Source organism: Marmota monax, unplaced genomic scaffold, assembly GCF_021218885.2.
Source record: "Marmota monax isolate L192 unplaced genomic scaffold, Marmota_monax_Labrador192_F-V1.1 WCK01_AAM20220418_F8-fsc00038, whole genome shotgun sequence".
NCBI lineage: Eukaryota > Metazoa > Chordata > Mammalia > Rodentia > Sciuridae > Marmota > Marmota monax.
Genome location: NW_026692498.1, coordinates 14,527,330 through 14,551,089, shown reverse-complemented (window position 1 = coordinate 14,551,089; position 23,760 = coordinate 14,527,330). Strand labels below are relative to the sequence as shown.

Sequence of the window (23,760 nt, the reverse complement as noted above, 5' to 3'; positions counted from 1 at the left end):
TCTCATGGGCACCCTGAGAATAGTGGTATGGTTAATAGGTGGGAACTCACAGAAGATATAAAGACTTATGTAGTTTTTACCAATAACCTCATTCTACATGACCTCCTCCTTTTCAAGGCCCACTATTGTCCACACAAGGTGTCTTCCCCCCTTCTCAGCAAAAGTCCATTCATGAGCCCATTTCTAGAGATCTCTGGCTTCTACTGAGGCTGCAGATCCAACTACAGCCACCAGAGGGCAGGCCAACTCTGTAGCCAAGGCCAGAGGACCAGGTACCCCAGAGCCTGGCCAAGTGTCCAGCCAGAGATGGGCCTTCATGGCCTAGGGCACAGTCCCTGATTATAATTTGCTATCTGCTTGTTTCTTCTAACCTCAAAACATTTGACAGAAATCCAACTCATCCAGATACCTCATTCAGACACTGTGTCTGATTCTACTGCCATAGCCCTCACCACCAAAGAATGACCACCAAGATGGCAATGACGTCAGCTACCACTGCATGCTTCATTTTAACAAGAAGCTTCTCATGCCTTGAGTGGCTGGAGATTGAATGGCGCCTTAAGAGAGTGGATTCTGTTCAGTTGAGGAAACCAAGGCTTATGGAAGGGGAGTAAATTGCTTAGGTTCACCTGGAGAACTGTGGTATTCAACCTCAAGAGAGAGCCCTTTCCCATTGAAGCTGGAAGGAGTAGGGACTGCAATCGTGGATAGAGGGAGGAATTAGGGGACAGAATGATCTATAGGGGAGACCAAATATTTTGTGGCATTTCCTATAAACTGACACTAGTCATGAGCTCACCACGCAGCAAGCCATCCAGAAGTACCCACTGAGCAACTAATGGACAAGACAATGCATGATAGGTATTTCCTGCCCTCAAAAAGCAGGCAGTCTAGGGCGGGGCAGGGGGGGTAGGAGGGGTGAGTCAACAGACAATTATAGGAAACCGTGACACCTGTAGAATGGGGTATGTTCACTGTCTAGGGAATACCCAAGTTGGACCGAAAGAGAGGCCTCAAGCCAAGGACTATTAGAAGGGGCACTCCCTTCCCTGAAGCTCACCCCAGGATGGGGGCTCCCCTGCCAGGCTCCGTTCCCGCCTATGTTGGAGGCCGGGGGTCCCCTCCCACCCCTCTCAGAGGGGCGCGGGCCAGGAGCTGATGACAGTACACCTGAGTCAGCCCGCCGCCCACCCGCCCCTCAGCGTCTGTCTCCGCATCTTGTGATATTTCGCTCCCCGGGAGCCAGCCCCACTGCGCTCCGGAGGCAGCTCGGCAAACAAACCCAGCGACAGATTGTGCCGCGGCTCATTCCGGGGAAGGACGCCAAATCCCACCCTGCTACCCCCAACACTCCCTCCCCGCCACCCCCTCCAGGTCCTCCCCCACCCCCCCACCCCCCCCCACCCCCACCCCCCCCACCCCGCGCAGGGACCTCTGCAGGGTGGGTCCCAGGAAGATGCAGGACCCTATCCCTGCCTTTTGAAGATGGAAGGTGGAAAGGAGCCCCGGAGATACCTCTTGCTGTTTCTACCTGATCTGCAAATGAAAGGGGTGGGAGGAAATTTAGTGTGGGGGGCGCGGGGGGGGGGGGCGTACTGGGAGCCCAAGAAGTGCAGAGGATGGAACCAGCAGGGGGCACTCAGCGCGAGGTGCAAGAGGGCTAGGAGCCTGAGAATGAAACTGTTGGGTGAAAACTGGAAGGCGAGGTTGAGATTAAGAGATAGGGAGACACTCGCAGAGACGGAGAGACAGAGGCAGGGAGAAGAGACAACAAGACACCAGAGAGACAGCTAGAGAAGCAGAGAAGACAGTGACGGAAAGAAGCAGATGCCTAGAAGAGGAAAGGGCAGGAAGAGAGTAAGAAAGGGAGAGAGGGAGGGAAGAAGGGAGGGAGACAACAGAGCCGGAGATCATAAAATATGAATAGGATTGGTGGGGGGAGAAAGTGAGAGAAATCGAACGAGTACGAGGGAAGAATGACCGATTATGGAAGAAGCCGAGAATGAATGGGAAGAATGAGAGCAGCATTTATAAAGCGCCGACTGTATGCCATGCGTTGGACCCTGGCACAGAAAGGGAGGAGCCTGCCAGAGGCAGCCGGACCTGGGGTTTCTCTGCTTTCCTCACAGTAGCGGTTGCCCAGGAGTCCAGCACTGCCGCGGGCCGGGCAGGACTGAGCGCAGATGGCCTTGGCGCCCGCCTTACGCGCGGCTCCATCAGTCTCAACCCCGCCCGCGCGGCTTGGCGACTGGCCCGAAGAGATAGATCCCCAAGGGTCCCACGCTTTATCCTTCTCTGGGGTGGCCCTCGAAGACGGGATGCTGGGCACCTTGGGCCGTGCCAAGAAGAGCGGGGAATGGCATCTTAGCCTTTGTAAGGAGTCTCTTAGGTCACAGATTGGCTGACATGGGACAAAAAGAGGTCGCTAGGGGAGCGAGAGGTCCCAGCGAGGCCAGAATCCAGCCCTCTATCAAAGAAAGTAGAAATTCGCATGAAGCCAGCAATTTCCTCCCCACCTTTTGTCCTCTCTAGTCCTCTCGTATGGAATGATATATCCCCTCTTGGACACATCACATATACGTATAAACACGCACAAATTCTCACGCGCGCCCAAACTTGTATCCGCTCCTAAATGCTTTAAGGGGCGTACAACACACCCGTGCAACCCATGCCCTCGCTGCCCACCTAAGCTTGCTCGCGCAAAATCTCACTCAGCTTCGCTCAGTTTCCCACCCGCTCGGACACGCACACTAGCGGGTACTCAGCGGCTCACCAGTGCTCACACTCAAGTGCCCCCATCCTCCCAGCTATAAAAGGTCGCGTGCCAGCACTCAGTCACACCTGCACGAGCACCCTTGAGCGCGCGTGCACGTTCATATGCCTTCGATCTTGCACACACAAATTCTTGCACGTATTATTCTTACAGTCGCACACTTTGGGTTTCTGGTCTGGGGTTGGAAGGAAAAGTGGGATCTTGAGGGTCTCGCGTGGAAGAGAGAGGCACCGCCAAGGATGCGGCGGCAGGGGAGCGGAGAATGACCCAGAAGCCCATCTCCTCCAGGAAGGTTGGGAGGGGAAAACCGGACAAGTCCATGGGATTTCCTAACACTAGCGCTCCCCCGCAAGAAGGGATTTCTCTAGAAGCGTGGCGCCGCGGAGGCGATAGAACTCAGCGCACAGGATCCCCCAAGGTTGGGAGGGGGCTGGGATGGAGTGGACCGGAGAGCCGCTCCCGCCTCCTAGTGGCCAGGAAAGGGTTAAGTCGGCAAGCCAGGCAGCGAGGGAGGAGCCTGCGAGTGCGGGAAGGCGAGGAGGGTGGTTGGGAAGCGCTTCTTCGCTGTCCCCACTCTCCCTCGGCGAGCAGCTGGGGCGCGCGGACCGACGGACTGACGGGCCCCGGTGCCAGCCGCGCGGCTGGGAGGGTGCGGGCACAGAGCGTCGCGGGCCAGCCCCAGCCCTCCGCAGCCCGTCGTGCCCCGCCCCGTCCCGTCGGGGCCGATGGCTCCTCCCGAGGCCCGCAGCCCGGGGGGCGCAGGGTAGAGCGCCGCGGCCGGGCCACGCAGCCCCGGGACTCCCGGGCCCCCCCGGAGCCCCGCGGAGTCCCCGCCGTCCGTCCGGCGGGCTCAGGGAGCGAGTGGGAGCGCCCTCCCCCCGCCGCCCCTCCCCCGAGCGTGGAGACAAGATGCTGCCCGGGCTCAGGCGCCTGCTGCAAGGTAGGGACCCCCGCCGGCGGGAGAGCGGGGTTAACCTGGAGAGGCGAGCCGGACGCCCCTCTCCCGGGCGCGAGGGTGGGGCAGTGGGTGGCTCTGGGAGGGGGAAGAGCTCCCGGCCCCGGCCGCGCCTCCGTCCCCGAGGCTGCCCGCAGGAGGAGGGCACCCGGCTCGGAGGCTGCCGGAGTGTGCCCGGAGCTCGTGACCGAGAGCGGACGCGAGGGGCAAGCGCGCCGGGCCGAGGCGGGGAGGGAGGCTCAGGTTCCGCTGTCCCGGCTCCACCTGCTCCCGGAACGCTGAGGACTCGGGCGGCCGGGGAAGCGCCGACTCAGCAACTCGTGCCCGGTGCCTCAGCACTTTGCAGTCACCTGGGAGGACGAGCGATGTGGGTAGGGGGCTGCCTGGGAAAGAGGGGGGGGCGCAGAGGGAATCCCCAAGGGCCCTTCCTGGTAGGACAGATGGACGGGCTAGAAAGAGGACAGTTCCGTGGTTTGAGTGACAGGCAAGGGTGTGGACCGGAGATTGGGGGTGGGGTGGGGAAGGGGTCCGAGGGGGAAGGCTAGGGAAGGAAAGTCAAAGATGGAGAAAAGTGGTTAGGGAAGTCGGAGGAGAGGAGGGAATGGGGGAGAGGAAGGAGGAGGAATAAAGGTTAGAGGGGAGAGCTTCCAGGGACCGGGGATCCAGAGCAAGACCGAGCAAGAGGAAGGGCAGGGGAGACCAGAACAGGGCAAGAGGTGAAGAGAACACTATGGACAGGCACCTAGAATCAGGGGTGGAGATAACGGAAAAAGAATGAGGACTGGTGCCCTGGAAACCGGAATGGGAATGGGAATGGGAAGATCAGAAACGTGAGCACGCTGGGGACAGTGGATAGGGACAGAACTAGGGGAAGATGGTCAAGGATGAGCTCCAGGCTTGGGGACCAACCGGAAACTGTAGATGGGAGAGGGGCTGGGGTAGATCTGGATGCAGAGAGGGGCTGGAGAGGGAAGAGGAGAAGGAAAAGAAAGGGGTGGGAGAGAGGGCCCAGCGGGAGGGGGTGGCTGCCCAGGGATGAGACAAAGAGGCTCTGGAAACCACTTCCACGTGGAAGCTCTCCATTCCCAAGGAGCCTGCCTGTCACACATCCCTTCTATCAGGGAGTGGCTGGTGGGTCAGACCCAGGACTGAGCTCAGGGGCTGGGGGCAGCTGTGAGGAAGACGGGGTAAGGACCTCCCAGAGGGGAGGCAGCCTCCTAGGGTGGGCACCCGGGCAGGCTTGGTGCTGCCATTTATATCTCCGAGCCCCGACGTCGCATGCTGCCACTGACAGTGGCTGCTTATTTTGGGGTGTTACATTCTGACAGAGTGAGAAGCTGTTTGCAGCAGCTTTCAACCTCCAGTCACCAGAGGCATCCGTGCCTCCCCAGGCCCTTCCCTGGCATCACCCCACCTCCATCCTGCTCCCAGTCTCTACCTCTTGGGACCCTACCCCCTGGGCATCTGAATGGCAGGCCTAGCAGCATGTTGGGTGTGGAGATGGGGCTTCCGTCCTGACCCTGTGCCACTCCTTCCAGAGCCAGAGGCCTGCCTGTTTCCTGGGACCACTCTGTGCGGGCAACCGTGCATTGGCACCCTGGCTCCTGCCCTCCACCCAGGTCCACCTGCCTGCTCCTTAAGTTCCTGCATGAGGGCCTCTGGCCTAAAGGATGGCCCAGGCGGGAACTCGTCTCAGAGCCTAGGCATCCGAGGTCAGAAAGCCCAGAGTCCTTGACGACGGCCCCTAAGTGAATGGATACTTTCTGGCTTGGGCACCTCGGGATCAATAACTGTGTTCTGGCCTTCCTCTGCTTTCCTTGGCGGACAGTGCTGGCCTTATCTCTGGACAATGGTCATCACTTCTTGACTCCCACATGTGTGGTCCCCTAAAACAACCACGGCTAGGAGCCCAGGAGAAAAAACTACAAAGAGCCTGGGCCCCATCCTTGCCTTGACCCTAAACAGCCAAACAGCCAACATTATGACCAGTCCAGACCTGGGCACCTGGGCACAGCCTCTGTCCTCCCTGTCCCTCAAGGGCACTGTCTCTCCTACCCAGGGCTGGTTTCTGTGGATATTATTGAGGAAGGGGGCTCCTATCCTAACATGGGTTTGACACCCTGCCTTGCAGGGGGGGAGGGCTGTACTAACTGCATGACCTGAGGCCCCTCCTTCTTCGAGCTGGGGGTCCTGGCAGCATTGACCTCACAGGGGACTGTGTCGGGTTGCCTCCTTTGGGGAAAGAAGTTAGCACATACAAGCACAGTGTCCGGAACACAGTAGGGGCTTCATATCAGATGGCTTCCTCCCTTCCCTGCTCCACACTCCCCTGCAGCTCGGGCTCACCTGCCTATAGAGGGAGCCCTGAGCAGAGGGTGAAGGGGACGGTGAGAAAGGGCTTTCCTCTGTGTGTAAGGTGGCAGGGCGACATGAAGGCATGGGCTGCCCGCTCTGAACCAGCCCCTCCTCTCCCCAGCCTTCAACTGTGAAATGGGGGTGGGGGTTTGCTCTGGAGGGCCGCCAGGTACCCCCCCCTTCCAGCCCAACACATTGTGCATCTCGGCCGGGTCTCTGCCAGGGATCCACAAAATGGGGGCCAGGAGTGGAGCCGTGGTCCTCAGAGAAGAGGCAGCAGTGAGGAGGCAGGGCCTGAGGGAAGGGTAGTGGGGAAGAGGCGGGAGAATCAGGGGCGGGGAGGGAGGGAAGAGGCCCACACTGGGCAGAACAGGGATGGGAGGAAGCCCCCAGCTCTGCCCTGAGTGCCCCCTCCAGCCCAGCCTGGGGCAGAGGGAGCCGGAGCCCCCCACCTTCCCCTCCTCCTCGCCTCCAGTGAGCGCCGCAGCCTGAATTATGGATGAGGCTCCTTGGGTTACGCTGCTTTTGCAGGGCAGCAGCAGCGAGGGCCAGAAATGGCAACAGAGTCACTGTTACGCAGCAGCTGTCACGGAGGGGCCTCCAGCTCAGGGTCCCTCCTCAAGGAACCTGCAGGGAATACCATCGCAGGCTGGGGGAGGTGGGCGGTGGTGGGGGGAGACCTGGGGACAACAGGGAGGCTGTTGGAAGAGAGAAGAGCCTCAAGAGAGAGCAGGGGAGTCTGGATACTAAGGGTGAGTAGGGCCCTTGCCAGTCCCTGCCCAGCGGGACTCAACTCTGGAAGACACCTGGTGCCTGGAAGAGGAGGAACTGACCCCCGGGGTCATCTTGGAGTGCACATCCTCAGTCTGTATCTCCTGGGATAGCAGTTAGTCCCACAGGCTGGAGGAAGAGCTCCGTAATCCCCCAGAGAGCCGGTGGCCACTAGGGCTCACATTCTTATGAGCCTGTGGATAAGGGGTGGGATTAAGGGATCAGAAAAGGATTGGGTTTCCTTTGGTGTCAAGTCCTTGGGGAGGCAGAGCTCAGAGGGTAACTGACAGGAAAGGAAGTGTCCTGGCTGGGCATCAGGAGAATCCTTTATTCTGATCCTTGCCTGGCACCACTTTTCTGTGTGACCTTGGGCAAGTTGCTTGCCCTCTCTGAGCCCCAGCTGTCACCTCTGTTGAACAAATGATCGTACCAGATGAACCTGGAGGACTTAGGCAGCTCTGAAAATGTCCAATTTGAAGCCCTAAACCTCAGTGCTCAGGAAACCTACCGTGGGTCCCCCATTGTGCTCCCACACCCCACCCCTGCGTGGTACAGATGAGGGGTGAGAGACATGCTCCTCCGCCCCACGTGGCTTTGAAAAACTCGGGAGGAGAAAGTAATCGTGAAACGCCGCACGGGGGAGGGGTGAGAAGGGCCGAGAAACGCGGAGGTGGTGTGAACGAATGGAACAGCCGCGCTGTGTCACTGAGTATTACATCACACCCAGCCTACACACGCACGGGGCCCGGCACTCACACACACGCGGGGGACAGCCAGCGCACGCTCGCACGCACCGCGCAGCGCAGGGAGGGGCCCGGGACAGGGCGATGGGCTCACCTGCCTATAGAGGGTTCCTGGGTTGGTGCTGGGAGGCCCCAGAGAGCCAGCAGCCCGGACCGCCAGGACCACCAGGCGCTGGGCATTGGGTCCCCGAATCTGCGCCAGTGTGCTGCCCTGGGGAGGAGACCCCCCAGCACCTGTGACAGCAAGGCCATATTCAGGGCCTGCCGGTGCCATGTGCGAACACCTGGCTCACAGCACTTCACCTAGTAAGCACCTGGCTCCCGGTTTCCCAGAAGCACACACACATGCACGCATCCACACACAGCCACCTCCGGAGTGTGACATCGGCACAAAACAACCTCCTAGGTGTGCAGTTCACAGCCCTGGAGGCCTCACCCTCAGTCACCCACCCCTGAGCCTCTCCTGGGGTCTCTGGATCCACACAGAGCCCCAGGATCTCAGGTCCTTGGGCCCAAGAACCAGGTCTGCCTCCCCTGAGCCTTTGAAGGCCTGGGACACTGCTTGAAGCCAAGGGTGCTCCGTTGCTGTGGCCCAGGGACTGAGGCCTGGCTGTGGGAGGCTGGGCTGTCCTCCCTCCAGGCAAGGCTGCCAGAAGAAAGTCCCAGGAGCTATCTGTGGGAAGCACATGCAGGGGAGAGGTCAAGCTGGCTCCAGCCAGAACTTTAATGTGCTCTAGTTCCTGCGGGTGGACAGGGATGGAGGAGCCTGCCCAGCCTTGCTGGAGCCCAGACACACAGGCCCCTGCACTGGACCCTCCAGTCCTTAGGCTAACTCCATGCATCTCCTTCTCTATCTACATGGTAAGAAGGGTGGACCATACCCAATCTTCAAACGTTACTTTAGGAAAAAAATTAAAACTTTTTTAAAGTGACTTTGAACGAGAAGAGCCCGAGATGCAGAACGCAGATTTCCGGGCTGCCACACTCAGAGTTTGGATTCTGCATTCTTTTGGGGAGGACAGCTGATCCTGGTGCATGTGCCTGGTGGCCCTGGGTAGACCCATTGGTCCCTATGGTCCCTCCTGGAGTGTAGAGGCTCTGGTTCCTCCCAGGTAAAACAGCAGGAAGGTGAGGGAGGACTTTGGTCACTGGGTTCAGCAAGGCTGGGCCTCAGGAACGCTGTGCACAGGCCTTAGACTCACAGAGTCTTCAGTTAGTTCTAGTCATTCTCAGGTGGGTTGGTTTTTCTCCCCAGGGGACATTTGGCAATGTCTGGAGACATTTCAGTTGTCACAACTGGGGGCAGGGTGCTGCTGGCATCTAGTGGATAGAAGACAGAGCGACTGCTGAACACCCTACATAGGACTGCCCCCACAACAAAGGACTCCCGGCCCACTGTGGACCCTGGGGTGGTGCAGCTCTCACAGTTAGTCTTTTGACATTAATCTCTCAACAAGGTCAAACATGCGGCGGTGAAAGCAGACTAGAATGAAAAGACATGTGATCATCAAACAACTTTATATGCATGGAGGTGCTTCCTACAATGCCTCTTGGTGTTATGTTTTAATACACCTCAAAAAGAAGGTTTGCAGCCTTACCGGGTGGCACACACACCTAGAATCCTAGCTATGCTGGAGGCTGAGATAGGAAGATTGCAAGTTTGAGGCCAGCCTAGGCAACTTAGCCAGACCCTGTCTCAAAATTACACACACACACAGTAAAGGGGATTTGAAACCCATTGGATCCACTCAACCACTGAGCCATATCCCCAGCCCTTTTTATATTTTATTTAGAGACAGGGCCTCACTAAGTTGCTTAGGGCCTCACTAAATTGCTGAGGTTGGCTTTGAACTGGCAATCCTCCTGTCTCAGCCTCCCAAGTCACTGGGATTACAGGTGTGCGACACCGCACCCAGCTAAAACAATAATTTTAAAAAATGAAAAGGGCCGGGGGTGCAGCTCAGTGGTAGAGCACCTGGGGTTGAATCCCCAGTGCCAATAAATAAATAAATAAACAAACAAATAAATAAAAGTTTGCAAGCCTCAAAGGAGCCTCAAGAATGAAGCGGCCAGGCCTCTGCAGACTCTGAGGGGCATCCAGAAGCCCCTGCCTGACATCCTGTGCAGAGACCCGTCTTGGGCGGGTGGGCGCGGCCCCTGGGCCTCCAGCCAGCCTTCACTGGCCTCTCCCCGCAGGTCCCGCCTCAGCCTGCCTGCTGCTGCTGCTCCTGGCCCTGCCCCCCGCAGCCCCCAGCTGCCCCATGCTCTGTACCTGCTACTCGTCGCCGCCCACCGTGAGCTGCCAGGCCAACAACTTCTCCTCGGTGCCGCTGTCCCTGCCGCCCAGCACGCAGCGACTCTTCCTCCAGAACAACCTCATCCGCACTCTGCGGCCCGGCACCTTCGGGCCCAACCTGCTCACCCTGTGGCTCTTCTCCAACAACCTCTCCACCATCTACCCGGGCACCTTCCGCCACCTGCAGGCCCTGGAGGAGCTGGACCTCGGTGACAACCGGCACCTGCGCTCCCTGGAGCCTGACACCTTCCAGGGCCTGGAGCGGCTGCAATCGCTGCATCTGTACCGCTGCCAGCTCAGCAGCCTGCCCGGGAACATCTTCCGCGGCCTGGTCAGCCTGCAGTACCTCTACCTCCAGGAGAACAGCCTGCTCCACCTCCAGGTGAGCGCCTCCCCGCCCCCCCAGCCCTGTCCCGGGGCCTCCAGTCCCTCCTCTCTCCCAGGACAGCTTCCTGCCTCAGAGTCTCCACGTCTCTCTTTCTCTGCCCCTTTGCTAAGTTTCTGTCCCCCTCACATTCTCAGGGTCTTTCATCTCTTCTGTCCGCCTGCCTCAGTGTGGGTCCCTGTGTGGCCCTCTAGCACCCCAGCCCCCACCTGTCTTCACCTGCCTTTGCCTGTCCCTTCCTGGCCCTCTCTGCCTCTTTCCCTGACTTGCCTTCCCCATCTGTCTGCCTCTGCCTCTTCTGTCTGTCTCCCTTCACACACCCACTCTGCACACTCCCCCATGTCTGTCTAGGTGTGTGGATGTGTCTTTCTGTGATCTCTGCTTTCCCCGCGTTTGCCTTCAGGGGACTGTGCCTTGGGCCAGGCACCCCAGCCCAAAGGGCTCTGTGGTTGCTCTTCTCATCTACCCCCAGGCCCTCCCACAGCACAGGCAAGTGGGGCCAGAGGGCAGAGCACTGCTCTGAGGTCCCAAGGAAGGGCTCACTCTGTCCAGCTCCCTGGATAATAGGACATGGACCGCCCTGCCCTCTCGGGCTTTCTGTTTCCACACCTTTCCTCTCAGTGCAAGGGAGGACAGAACAAAGGGTGAAACGCTGTTACACTCTTACCCAGCCGGAAAAGGAGGCTCTGAAAGCTAAAGGAGTAACAGCAATTGTTATTTATTGTTATTATTATTGATCTAATTGTTGTTTATTGTTGTTGTTATGCTGAGCCCCTGACAGTCAGATCCTCCAGGTCTGTTTCCCTGGGAAGCAATAACACACCCTCCAAACCACAGGAGAAGGAAACCTTCCCTGGCTATGCAGCCTCTGGCTGGAAGGGGACAAGGTACCCCCTTCTCCCCCTCCCCACTTAAGCCTGGCAGGCAGGCACCTCCCCCTCCCACCCCAGGGCTGGCTAGATAGTCACCAGTCTGCTGGCTGGAAAACCAGGTCTTCATCGCTGAGGCTTATGATAATAGCAATTGCAATAATAATCTAACAAGCATTTGTCAAGTACCCACAGTGTGCTAGGTGCTGAGAAGACAGTGGTGGACGGAACAGTCCCTGCCTTCACAGAGAGAGCATTTTTATGGGGAGGAAGAGAAGTAAAATGCATAGTGTGCTGGGAAAATGGCTTGTGCTAGTGCGGAAATCATGAGCAGCCGTCGGCACTCAGAGGGTGAGCACTTGACCCGGGTCAACCCTGCCATTCACAAGGGGGTAACGTATTTCAACCTGGGCCTCAGTTTTCCCACCTGTAAATCAGGGGTAGCACAAGCACCCATCTCCTAGGGATTTCATAAGAATTAAATGCATGAATAATTTGTAAGGCACTTAGAATAGTGCTTGGCATACTGTAAGCACTATATAAATGCTTGTTAAAATACTATTTTAAGAAAGAGGAAGGAGCCTTATTTAACACTGGTCTTGGTGAGTTGCCCCAACCTGAACCTCATCCTGGGGATTTAGGTCAAAGTCAAGGACTATACTAAGGCCATGGGTGGGTTCCAGAACACCCCCTCCTTCTTCTTCCTAATGTTTCCCAGAACCACGTGGTTTACAAGGTGCTCCTGACCACCTCAGCTCACTCCCACGACCCTGTTGGGGGCTTGTCTTCACTGTTTCATTTAAATTTTTTGTAGTGGTAGAGGGACAGAATGCCTTTATTATATTCGTTTATTTTTATTTGGTGCTGAGGACCCAACCCAGGGCCTCCCACATGGGAGGCAAGTGCTCTGCCCCTGAGCTACAGCCCCAGCCCTCACCTCACCGTTAACAGTGACAAAGTGGAGGCCAGGGATCCCCAGGACTTTGTAGAGATGTAATCACCTCTAAACACAAATCTCTTATCCATGGTCCTTGTGACTGGGGGCTCCCTATTCTCACCATCACACTAGCTTTACAGCAGCCTGGCTGCAGGGACAGGTAGGGACACAGGGGACGCAGGATGGAAGTTCCTGAGGCTACACAGTCAGAGGAGTTGCCACTTGAGCTGTACAGGCTGACTGCACTTCAGGGGGATGGTACCCCAAAGTACAGTTGAGTGGGCTTGTTTTTGAAAACCCACACAATGCTGGGCACGGTGGCGCACGCCTGTGATTCCTGCGGAGGCTGAGGCAGGAGGATGGCAAGTTCAAAGCCTCAGCAAAAGCAAGGAGCTAAGCAACTCAGTGAGCCCCTGTCTCTAAATAAAATGCAAAATAGAGCTAGGTATGTGGCCCAGTGGTTGAGTGCAATTCCTGCAATTCCTGAGTTCAATTCCTGGTACCCCCACCCCCCCAAAAAAAGGAAAAACCCACACTTTGGAGTGTGCCAAACCCACGTTCCAGTCCCAGCTCCTGAACGACTTTGGACAAATCCCCTCACCTCTCAGTCACCATTTCCCTGCTTCTAAGTTGGCAGTCAGGACGTACTTACTACTTATCTCAGTTTTGTGAGGATGAAGTGGAAGCCGTCAGTACAGAGCCACCCGCCAAAGACACTATCCTTTTCACTACAGGTTGAGCACCCTGTATCCAAATTGCTTGGGGACCAGGAGCGTTTCAGATTTCAGACTGTTTTGGATTTGGGACTATTTGCATATACATAATGAGATATCTTGGGGATGGGACCAGAGTCTGAGCACAAAATTCATTTACGTTTCATGTATGCCTATACACATAAGCTGAAGGTAATTTTATACAACATTTAAATAAATTTGCACATGAAACAAAATTTGTTTTGTTTTGTTTTGTGGGATTGAACCCACGGGCGCTCTACCACTGAACTAGAGCTGCAGCCCTTTTGATTGTTTTATTTTGAGACAGGGTCTCTCTAAGTTACCCAGGCTGGTGCCGGGAACTTGAAATCCTCTTGCCTGACCTTCTCTGGGATTGCAGGTGTGCACTGTCACACCCACAAGGAACAAAGTTTCATGGTGTGGAATTTTCCACTGTGGCATCATGTCCGTGTGGCCAAACTTTCAGATTTTGTAGCATTTCTGAGTTTAGATTTTCTGATGAGGGTGCTCAACCTGTATTTTCGTTACTCCTGCTACTCCTGGTACTCAACCACTCCCGCAGAGCTCTCCGTCTCCTTCCTTATTCATACATATTAGTTGTTCATTGTCTAACCTCAGACGAGTTGTTTCCCCTCTCTGAACCTCAGTTTCCTCATCTGTACACTGGGAATAAGAAAAACAATACCTTCCACCAAGAGTGGATGGACTGAGTAAAGGAGTGAGTGTCCGTCCGTAAAACATAGTGTAGTGCTGAATAAATTATGTTAATATGAACGATCCTCCACGGAGTTGCAGGACAAGACAGGAGTCCGGGCCTGGGGTCAGCAAAGGCCCAGACAGAGGGGACCGCAGGTGGCACTGGGGAGAGCACTTGTTCTGCACATCCCTGGCATGCAGGGTACAGGGCACGGGAAGGAAGCACTTCACACCTGGCCCTTTATAGAGGCAGAAAGAGACAGCCTCTGCCTGTGACCTACCTGCCTGGTGGAACTAGGCTGGGAGATGCCACAGGCAGGTGAGGAAACCCGTGGGCTGAGGTGAGATCCACAGGGGCAGGTGTGACCCAAGATGGAGCTGGGCCTACCCGAGAAGGGAGGCTTGGAGGAGGCTACCAAAGGGGACCACAGCTTTTCAGGATGTGGCAGGTAGACACGGAAATGGGGTGGGGTGGAGGAACTCACAGATGGTCCGCTGTGGGCCAGGCACGGAGCCAGAGGAGTTCATTCAACAACAGATATTTACTGAGCACCTACTACATGCCAGGCAGTGTGCAGGGGTGCCAGGGATTCGGGGAGTGAACAAAACAATGTCCCTGCTCTGCTGGAGACTATTTCCTGTGGGAGGGTTGCCAGAAAATGATAGAGAGTTTATTCTTCCTTTCTCTGTGTGTGGGAGAGAAGGGGTGCTGGGAATTGAACCTGGGGCTTCAGGCAGTGGCTAGGCAAGCGCTCTACCTTCAAGCCACTTCCCAGACCTCGTTCTTCGAGCCATAGCAGCAGCCTGCACAGTGCTTAAGAGCAGTCTTTGCACTCAGGCAAGTCTGAGTTTGAATCAATCCCAGCCTCACTTCCCATTTGCTGAGTGGTTTGGGGTAAGTTACTTAACCACTCTGAACCCCCCTGAGGTGGGGGAGGTGTTGTGATGATTAAAGGCAAGAGACTACTTTAAAGGGGCTCAGGTTGATGTCTGGCCCAGCATGAGTACTCGTTGAATAGTAGCATTCATTTAACTGTTGGCAGCAAGGACACCAACGGAGCCTCAGCAAAACTAAGGCACCAGTCTCAGGTCACCAGCTGGCAAGGGACATAGTGTAGAACTGGCCCAGGTCTGCTCGGCCCCAGAGTGCAGTTGTTCAGAGCCCGATCCCAGGAGTTCGTGTCCACGTACACTTAATGTGAGCTGTTGGGCTCTGGGCAAGTTGCTTCTGTCTCTGAGCCTCCCCCTCCTAGCCTGTGAAGTGGAGGTAATCATCGTTTCCGCCTCACAAGGTTGTGGTGATGCAGTTACTACCTAGGCTATGTGCAGCACAGAGCTTGGCACACGGCGGGAGCTCAGCAACTCATCTGCCTGAGGCTGCTGACGCCGATGATGACGATGATGCCCACCATAGACTGGTGAGCACCATGAGCGGGGGTGCCTGGCACAGAGGAGGCACTCAAAACAGCTTTGCTGAATGAGTGAGGTACATTTCAGGACTCGCCAACTCATAAATAGCAGATGAGAATGGGACGGTAAAGATCAAGTACCCTGAAAGTCATTTGTTTCAGATGAAAAAAAGAAAAAAAAAAAAAAAAACTGAGGCCCAGAGAGGTGCCTGGAGCTATCCAAGGTCACACAGCCTAGCAGCTAATGTGATTAGTGCCAGGAGCTGGAAGGCTGGAGGGAAGCAAGGTTAAGAAGAGGGAAGGCTGTCCAGGGAAGGGAGGGGGCAGGGATCCTGCCTTAAGATTCCAAATGGATGCAGAAAGCTGTGAACTGGCCAGTGGGGAGGTGAGGGAAATGTGGTTTTTGAAATGGAAAAGGATGACTTTAGCAGCCACTCTCAGCCCAGAGGGAGGGGCGATAGAGAGGGTGATGGGGGAGGGCCTGGGCTGTGAAAGTCAAGAGCTTATTAATGCACAGAGAACCGTTTTAACGGTGGAGAGAGGAAGGACCGGATTTGAGAGCTGCAGCCGAGGAAGTGGCAACGGGATTTGGCAACAGCTTGGATGGGGGAAGGGGGGATGGACCCCAGGGCTGAGGCTCAGGGAGGGGAGGGCAGGACTGTGCAGAGAGACAAAGAGGAGAAGAGCCTGGAATGGAAAATCAGGACTGTGGTCCCTGAACACATGGTCTTCCCTGCCTGACCTTCCCAAGTCCCCAAAGTGCTGATTACCCCCGCTCCTAACCTGCCCTCTCCCATATTGATCCTCTGACCGTACATCTCTGGGTGTGTCCTAGTCTTGCTGACGCTCCATGAAAAAGAGAAACCCTAAATAAGTGAGGGGAAGACATTCTGAGTCCACTCTGGAGGAGGACAGGGGACAAGCAAGGCTGGAGCTAGGCAGGTGCAGGAGCCAGCTGAGGACCCGAACGGGGACTGGGGCTGGGCAGTGGCATCAGGGGGCGGAGAACGCTGGTGTCTGAGGCAGCGAGAAGGTTGAGGGGGACGGATCTCAATGTGGCCAAGAGGAGGGCTCTTGGCAGGCTCAGTTCCTGTGGCAGAGAGGGCGGAAGCCAGATGGGAGGGGGTGAGAACACGCAGGAGCAGGGAGGTGGAGCTGGGGGTGGGGGCTGCGAGGCAGTGCCCTCCCCCACCTGAGGCCTCCCACCAGGCTCCTGGGTGGTGTGGACAGGGGATGTCCTCCCCAGGCAGTAGAGGGAGGAGAGCCACAGTCAGGGACCAGGACCCCAGCTGAGCTGTCATGAGAAGGGAGGATGCTTATGTCCCTGAGAGAAGCAGACCTGCTGGGACCTGCTAACCACAGTGATGCTGATGCTGGGGTTCTAGCTGCTTCTCCAATGAGCCCTTCATCTCCCTGGACCTCGGTGCCCTCCCCTGTAAAAAGTGGGTTGTGCTAGTGGATCTTAAAATTAAAATACTAGCTCCCAGATAAGCTGATCCTCAGAATTCCCTGATGAGGGGGTTAAAACGCAGCCAGCGTCCAATGGTCCCCACCCCCACTGTAGATCACACCCACACCTGTTAATTGTGAACTAAATTCTGAATTCCAAGGTCCTTTCCAGCACTCACATGACTCCCCCACCCCCAGGCAAGTGGGACAGCTTCTCTAAGGGGTCGAGGGTGCAGGGCAAGCAACTCCTTCTTCCCTTCCCCTGTTTCCCCTAGTGGAGGTGGGGTGGAGCTGATGCCTGGTCCCCTGAATCACCCAGCCTAGCCCTGCTTCCCTGATAACCACCAGTTACTGATGGTGGTCCATGACATACCTGCCAGTACTGGACCTCAACAGTGTGGTAACTTTAGCCCTCAGTCCACTGAGAGTTTTTCTCCCTGATGTGCATATTGAGGAAAGTGAGTCTTGATGAGGTTAAATAATTTGTCCAAAATAACTCGGCCAGGAGAAAGGCAAGGTGGGTCGGGAACCAGGGCTCTAACTCCTGAGCCTGTGGGCTCCTTCCTCCCTGGACTGAGTCCCTGGGTACAGGCACTGTGCTCAGCTTGGGCTCATATGAACTTCAGGTGAATGGTCTTGTTTGATCCTCAGAACAAACTCACCAGGTGGGGTCACTCATCTCCACTTTACAGAAGAGGAGACAGGTTTGGAGACATTGCTGACTTGGCCAGGTTGACAATAATGACTAACGCAGAGAAAGTGTACCATGGGAAACGGTATTCCGAACACCCTAACGTGCTCTGCTTCATTTAGTCCGCACTTTACAGATGAGGAAACTGAGAGGCACAGGGATACCGAGTGACTAGTATAAGGTGGCAGAGTCACTTAGGGACTGATCCAGGATTTGAAACCAGGAAGTCTGGCTCGCCTGTCTCCATACTTAACCAAACCAGAGATGCCCATTCTCCAAGTGTGGTCCTCCAACAGCCGCATCAGCCTCGCCTGGGAACCTGTCAGGATAGACAGATTCCCAGGCAGCACCCAGAGCCCCAGATCTGCCAGATGGGAAGCCCGGGGCGGTGTTCGGGGATCTGCACGGGATACACCCTAAGGGTAAGAGCCGCTGACCTCAACGTTCCCGCTTTTTCCGCTGCAAATAGGTTAGAAGAGGCAGAGTTCCAATCCCGGACTCCGAACCCAAAGGTCCAACCCTTTCCACTCTGCCACAGTGCTCCGCTCCTTCCCTCACCCGGGTCCCCACCTCGCTCAGGACCACTCTCTTCTATTCCCGCCCCCACCCAGGATGACCTGTTCGCGGACCTGGCCAACCTGAGCCACCTCTTCCTCCACGGCAACCGCCTGCGGCTGCTCACAGAGCACGTGTTCCGCGGCCTGGGCAGCCTGGACCGGCTGCTCCTGCACGGGAACCGGCTGCAGGGCGTGCACCGCGCGGCCTTCCGCGGCCTCAGCCGCCTCACCATCCTCTACCTGTTCAACAACAGCCTGGCCTCGCTGCCGGGCGAGGCGCTCGCCGACCTGCCGGCGCTCGAGTTCCTGCGGCTCAACGCCAACCCCTGGGCGTGCGACTGCCGCGCGCGGCCGCTCTGGGCCTGGTTCCAGCGCGCGCGCGTGTCCAGCTCCGACGTGACCTGCGCCACGCCCCCGGAGCGCCAGGGCCGAGACCTGCGCGCGCTGCGCGAGGCCGACTTCCAAGCGTGTCCGCCCGCCGCGCCCACGCGGCCCGGCAGCCGCGCCCGCGGCAACAGCTCCTCCAACCACCTGTACGGGGTGGCCGAGGCCGGGGCGCCCCCCGCCGACCCCTCCACGCTCTACCGAGACCTGCCCGCCGAGGACTCGCGGGGGCGCCAGGGCGGAGACGCGCCCACCGAGGACGACTACTGGGTGGGCTACGGGGGCGAGGACCAGCGCGGGGAGCAGACGTGCCCCGGGGCTGCTTGCCAGGCGCCCCCGGACTCCCGCGGCCCCGCGCTGGCGGCCGGGCTCCCCAGCCCCCTGCTTTGCCTCTTGCTGCTGGCGCCCCACCACCTCTGACTGCGGTGCTGAGACTGAAGAGGCCGGTGTTCAGGCCCCTCCCCCGAGCCGCGGCCCGGACCCGTCCCTGCCCACCCCACCCCGCCAGGCCCTGCCGCCTTCCGGTCCCCTCCCGGCTCCCCGCCTCCTCTGGACCAGGCTGTCGCTCCTGGCCTTCGGCTGCTCTGACTATGGCAGGGTGTGTGGCGGCTCAGCCCTGTTCGCCCTAATTCTAGCCATTAACTCTTCTTCCCCATCCCGAGGCTGGGGTGGGGCACCCCAGGCAGCCGCTGACCGCCCTCTCCGGGGCCCACAGTGGACTGGAGAGGGGCTTTTGTCTGCAGAGCATCTTCCACCAGCAGAGCCTTTGGAAGCTCCCCCAGGGGAGCCCCACCCAGGACCCTTTGGAGGGATGCCTCAGTGAGGGCCCCTGCTTATCCTAGTCCCCTCGACCTCCTGACACTGGGGGAACACTTTCTCCTAAGTCTACCCTGGACAATTTTTAGGGCGCCTGGGGAGAGCTTTCCTCTCCACCATGGCCCCTGTGTGGTGAAGATCAAAAGAAGTTGTTTGGGAAAAAAATTTATTAAAAAATTCTATTATTTTATCTCCTGTAAGATTTTTTTTTGGGGGGGGGGGAGTGGGGGAGCTCAGGATCTCAAAAGTGGGATGAGGGCTGAGAACTGTAAGGATTTCAGGACTGGAGGGCTAGAGAAAAAGAACCACCTTGTGCCATCAGAGAGCTTCCTGCTGGTGGGAGCTGGTGTGTGATCTCTCCCTTTGAGAAGTTGAAGCCTGAGAAAGATTTGTGTAGCACTGAGTCCCAGGGAGTTGAAGTTACAGCCCAGAGTGGGTGGTGATGGCATCTCCTCTCTTTTGTCCAGGAGAAGCAGCAACAACCAACTCTGAGTTGTCTCCAGCCTGGCTAAAGTCTCCTTTTCCTGCAAGGAGGTGGGGGGGGGGGGCGGGGAGACATCTGTGGTCACCACCAGCCCAAACATGGCGTTAAGCAAATCTGGGAAAGGCACCTCTTCCCCAGGGGATACACAGTTCTAAGCTAGAACAAACACCTTAGGGAGAAGAGCCCAGGGCTGGATTTCAGCTCATATTTGTCCCCTTGGCTGAGTGCCCTTGTGCAGTGTACATACAGCCTGCAGAACTGTACACAGCAAAGCAGCCTCTCTCCCTTACTTCCAGTGAGCTAGAAGCTATCACAGATGGACCACATCAGAGAAGGTTCTCCAAGCAAGCTAGAAGAAAGGTCAAGAGGCTGGGTAGTCAAGAGGGACAGGAATCCCAAGGTGGGATCTTGTGGTGGAATCAGAAGCTTCATCTTTCTGGTGTATGGAGGAGAGCCTGAGACAGGAGACAGCCTAGGCTAAGAAGGGGTTGAGACTGAGAGTGTTAGGGCTGAGTCTCAGACAGAAGTGATTGAATCTAGGTGGTTTGAATTGGGGTTAAGAATCTAGCTGGGAGGTGGGAACAGAGAGCCAGAAGGGACCCAGAGGTGGTAGAGCTCGAGGCAGGATGTTGAGATTCTGTGTCTCTAGCTGCGGAGGTCAGAGGATGGTGAGAAGAGGAGGTGGAAGCCGGCATGGTAGGCCTAGGGCAGGTAGGCTCTGCAGAGGGGCATGATGTGGGCAGGGGCACAGTGAGGTCAGGGACCCACAGAGCTGAGTCGAGGGTCTTGCAGGGTCCTGAGTCAGCAGGCTTTGAGAAAGCTTGTGAGTTGGTGGTGGGAGGGGGGGGAGAGCAGGCAAGAGCTCTGATGGAGGAGGGGCTGCTGGCCTGGGCAGGGGGAGGGGGATGCTGGTAAATCAGAGGCAGGCTGTCCAGGTCACAAAATTATCGTTGTGAAATATTCATGGGCCTTCAGTCCAGATGCTATTTCAGAACAGTGAGAGCAGGCGGAGTGTGTGAGCCTCAGGAAGAAGCCTAAAGGGGAGGCGCACCCCACCAGCTCCCACCTCCATCACCACTCGCCCAGACAGACCCACGGACGCCCATCACGTGCACACCCACGCTCTCCAGCTCCTGCTCACACACACAAAGCAGAGCTGCCCGGCACGTGCAGGCACGCCAACCACCCACGGGGCCCACAAACAGGCAGATGCACCCCAGATATGGATGTGCACGCACACCCTCTCAACCAGGACCCAGCACGGAGGGAGACCACTCCCAGAGACCTCACGCACAGGGATCCCTATCCCTCCTATCCCTCCCCCCCCACACCAAAAAAAAAAAAAAACCAACAAATTTACATCTTTGAGCCCCACCCTCAAATGTCCCTGAAATAGAAGGGACATTCAAGGCCATCCAGCCCAACCCCCACCAGTGCCCTGATAGGAAAATTGAGGCCAGAGAGAGGGAAAGGGACTTGTCCCACACTCCCCCAACCTCCTGAAATTCGAAACTCATTCGCCTCCCACATTCGGTGAGTGTGCCCCCATTCTGCTTTCTTGTCATCTGCCAGACACCCAGTCTGGTTGTAGTCAGCGCCTCCCTTTCCCTGTCTCCTGTATCTATTTGGTTACCCAGTGCCCCTCTCTCCTTTCCATTTCCTTCCCGCCACTTCCCTGCTCCAGCTACTCATGACCTTCTGCTCGGAATGTAAAAGAAAACAGCAATAATCTCTGCACTCATTTTGCTGCAGTCCCTCTCTCCCTTCCTCTCACCCAACCTGCCCTTGGTGACCAGAGTCATCTGGCCAAAATTTGCATTAGGCCACTATGTCCCTCAGGAACCTCCAGTGGCTCCCCATTGCCTACAGGTTAAACACCTCAGCGGAACATCAGACATTCTTCAGAGTCCCCAGGCCTCTGCTTTTTCTAGCCTTTTCTCTCATGGCTGTGTCCCAAGCCTTCTCTCCAGCTAAGAACGCTTGGGTCCTGCTGGCCATCAGTTATCCTGCACTTGAAACCCACAAACCTACTTTGAATGCCCCCTAACGTTCCTTGCTCTCCCCGCAGACTAGGAAACCTCCCCAGTTCAGACTCCTGAGCCTTTCCCAAGGCCAAGACATGTGCATCCCTCTGACCACGCTTGGGGGTTCTGCTGCTGCCCTTCAAAGCAGCAGACAGCAGCGGGGCCTCGGCTTCCTCCAAGCGGACGGCTGCCCCCTAACGGCCACCTTGGGAAGCACAGCCGGGTTTCAGCCAACCTAACCTGAGAGCGAGCATCTAATCGCCCACGGAGAGGAATAGAAGGACGCCAGATGACAAGGTTTATAAGCTTTTAAGCCTCTAAGCCTCTAAGGTTCTTACACCCGGATTGGGGGTAGAGCTCCCAGCCCTGCTTTCTGAGCGGCTGGCCCCCTACTTTAGATCTCTAATTTGTGTGAGGGCTCCTCGCCTATGAAATACAAAGACTTGGGGCTCCCAGGACACTGTAGAAGGAAAATTTGCCCACGGAACTCTAAGAGGTCACAGAGCCAGGGGCAGTCCAGGTGGCAGGCCCAAGGTCCAGTTGGGGTCAGGTTGCTACATGAATTTTTAATGCCTCCAGCCAAACCTGTCAGATGTTCCGAAACCCGAGTATCCATATCCTTTCCTCTGTGTATACAATGCCCTTCCCCATCCCCAATACCCCAGGGAGGCAGGACAGGGAGGGCAGACCTGGGACAGCTAGGTATCCAGTGGCCCCTGGAGAAACAGTTTTGAGAGGGTAGAAGGGTGACAGACCTAACTACTCTCCTACTTGCAAGCTGTGTGGCCTTGGGCAAATTATTTAACCTCTCTGAACATCAGGGTATCTTTTTTTTGTAATTTTTCATTTTCATTTTATAAGTTGGGGGTGGGGGCAGCTATGCCGGGTTAAGTTGTTGTGGGGAGTAAGTGCAATAGCCTATGGGAAGATGACCTGCATTGTCTGAATTATTATTATCCTTCCTCAAGTCCTGCCTCCCTCCTCCTGTTTTCTCCCAACAAGAGAGGGGCCCTCCTTCTTTTGAAGGTGAGGACTTTAGTTATTTCCACCATCCACCTCGAGACACTTGGGTCTTCCTAGGGACTTCAGATGAGAGAGGGAGGGAGGGAGAACGTGGCAAGGCTGGTGGAAGTGGACAACGCAGAAAGGAAGGAGAAGACCCTGCTCAGAGAGGGAAAAGCCAGGTGGAGACCCACCCCTTTCTCTCTCCATCCCTCCCTCCTTTCTAGTTGGCACCTTCCCCAGGCCTCCTGATGTGCCCGAAGCTAGACCGGAAACTAAGCGGCCACACTGAGCGGAGGGCAGGTCATGAACCTTGAGGGCAGCGAGCGGGTAGGGACTGTGGCAGGAGCCACTAAACCCACCCCCACCTTCGTCCCTTGTACAATGTTCCTAAAAAAAGGGTGGGGGGGGGGCCCTTTGCATCCGATTTAAATGAGAAGCTGATTCCTGAGCTCCGCAAACCTGCAGAAGCATATCTCTAAGGCACACTGGACTCTGCATTTTAACAAGTGGGGGTGGGTTAGAAAGCACTCCAAAGTTGAAGAAACTTCCCCTCGAAGGTGGGGTGGTCCCCGTGGGACAGAAAGGCGAGTGCGATGGAGAAAGGTTAGCTCCGCCCCCACCCACCCCACCCCCACCCCACCCCCGCGCACCTGGTGAAAGTTAAGGACCAGACTCGTGCAAGGAAAAAAGGTGACGCCCTGGGTGGAGATAAAGGATGTAACCAGAGAGGGGGGTGGGGGACAGAGGGAGCGAGACCCGCGAGCGGCCAGTAGCCGAAACGGGCACCTGCAGGTGCGCCCCGCCCTCTCCTCGGAGGCAGGACTTCTGGACCCGGTGCCCGGGCCCGGGAAGACGGCCACCCCTGGTTTCTGCGGCGGAGGGTCAGAGAGGACTAGCGCCCTCCCGAGGTGCCTCGCACGAGTCTAGGGACAGTCGCGCCTCAGTCCCCAGGCGGGAGCCGCCACCCTTGCCCTCAGGGCCCAGCTCGTCCGACGTCCCTCTGACCGTCCCTTCCCCCTCCCGCCAGCCCCCAGTCCCAGCTCATCTGCATAAAGTTCCAATTAACACGTTTTCCCTTAGCTATTTGCGATCCCTGAACTCGCTCCCAGCCGGGAGCCCACTTCCCGCCGCCCCCTCGTCCTCCGGATCGCGGCCCCATTAACCCTTGCGCCCCGGGCGGCTCCCGACGGCCTCGACCCCGCCAGCCCGCCGCGCGGTGGGAACCCGGGGGCGAGGGGCGCGCCCTGGGGCGGCGGGCGGAGCACGGGGGTCGGCCGCGGGCCGGGGGCCGGAGCCCTGCGGGGAAAGGCAGGCTCCCGCCCGCCCCGCTTTCTGGGAAGACACGGAGGGCGGGGGCTTCTCCCGGGAGACTCGGGGCGTCGAAATTCCTCGTTCCTCATCCTTCGGCCCCCGCACCCCTCCTCCTC

The 23,760-nt window shown here is 57.2% G+C and overlaps 2 protein-coding genes across 2 annotated transcripts in view; both read left to right on the top strand.

The window, feature by feature from the left end:
- Nucleotides 1-23,760, top strand: part of Serping1 (serpin family G member 1) — a 258,370-nt gene that overhangs the window by 135,581 nt on the left and 99,029 nt on the right. The window lies entirely within an intron of this gene.
- On the top strand, nucleotides 3,303-18,972 carry Rtn4rl2 (reticulon 4 receptor like 2). The gene is made up of 3 exons (XM_046444633.2): nucleotides 3,303-3,713; nucleotides 9,794-10,275; nucleotides 17,675-18,972. Exons 1-3 carry the CDS (start codon nucleotides 3,683-3,685, stop codon nucleotides 18,422-18,424), a joined length of 1,263 nt encoding a protein of 420 aa, XP_046300589.1. The 5' UTR covers nucleotides 3,303-3,682; the 3' UTR covers nucleotides 18,425-18,972.

Coding starts and splice junctions, on each gene's coding strand:
- Rtn4rl2 (XM_046444633.2), top strand. CDS start 3,683: ATGCTGCCCGGGCTCAGGCGCCTGCTGCAAG. Junction 3,714..9,793: donor GCTCAGGCGCCTGCTGCAAG/GTAGGGACCCCC, acceptor CTCTCCCCGCAG/GTCCCGCCTCAGCCTGCCTG. Junction 10,276..17,674: donor ACAGCCTGCTCCACCTCCAG/GTGAGCGCCTCC, acceptor GCCCCCACCCAG/GATGACCTGTTCGCGGACCT.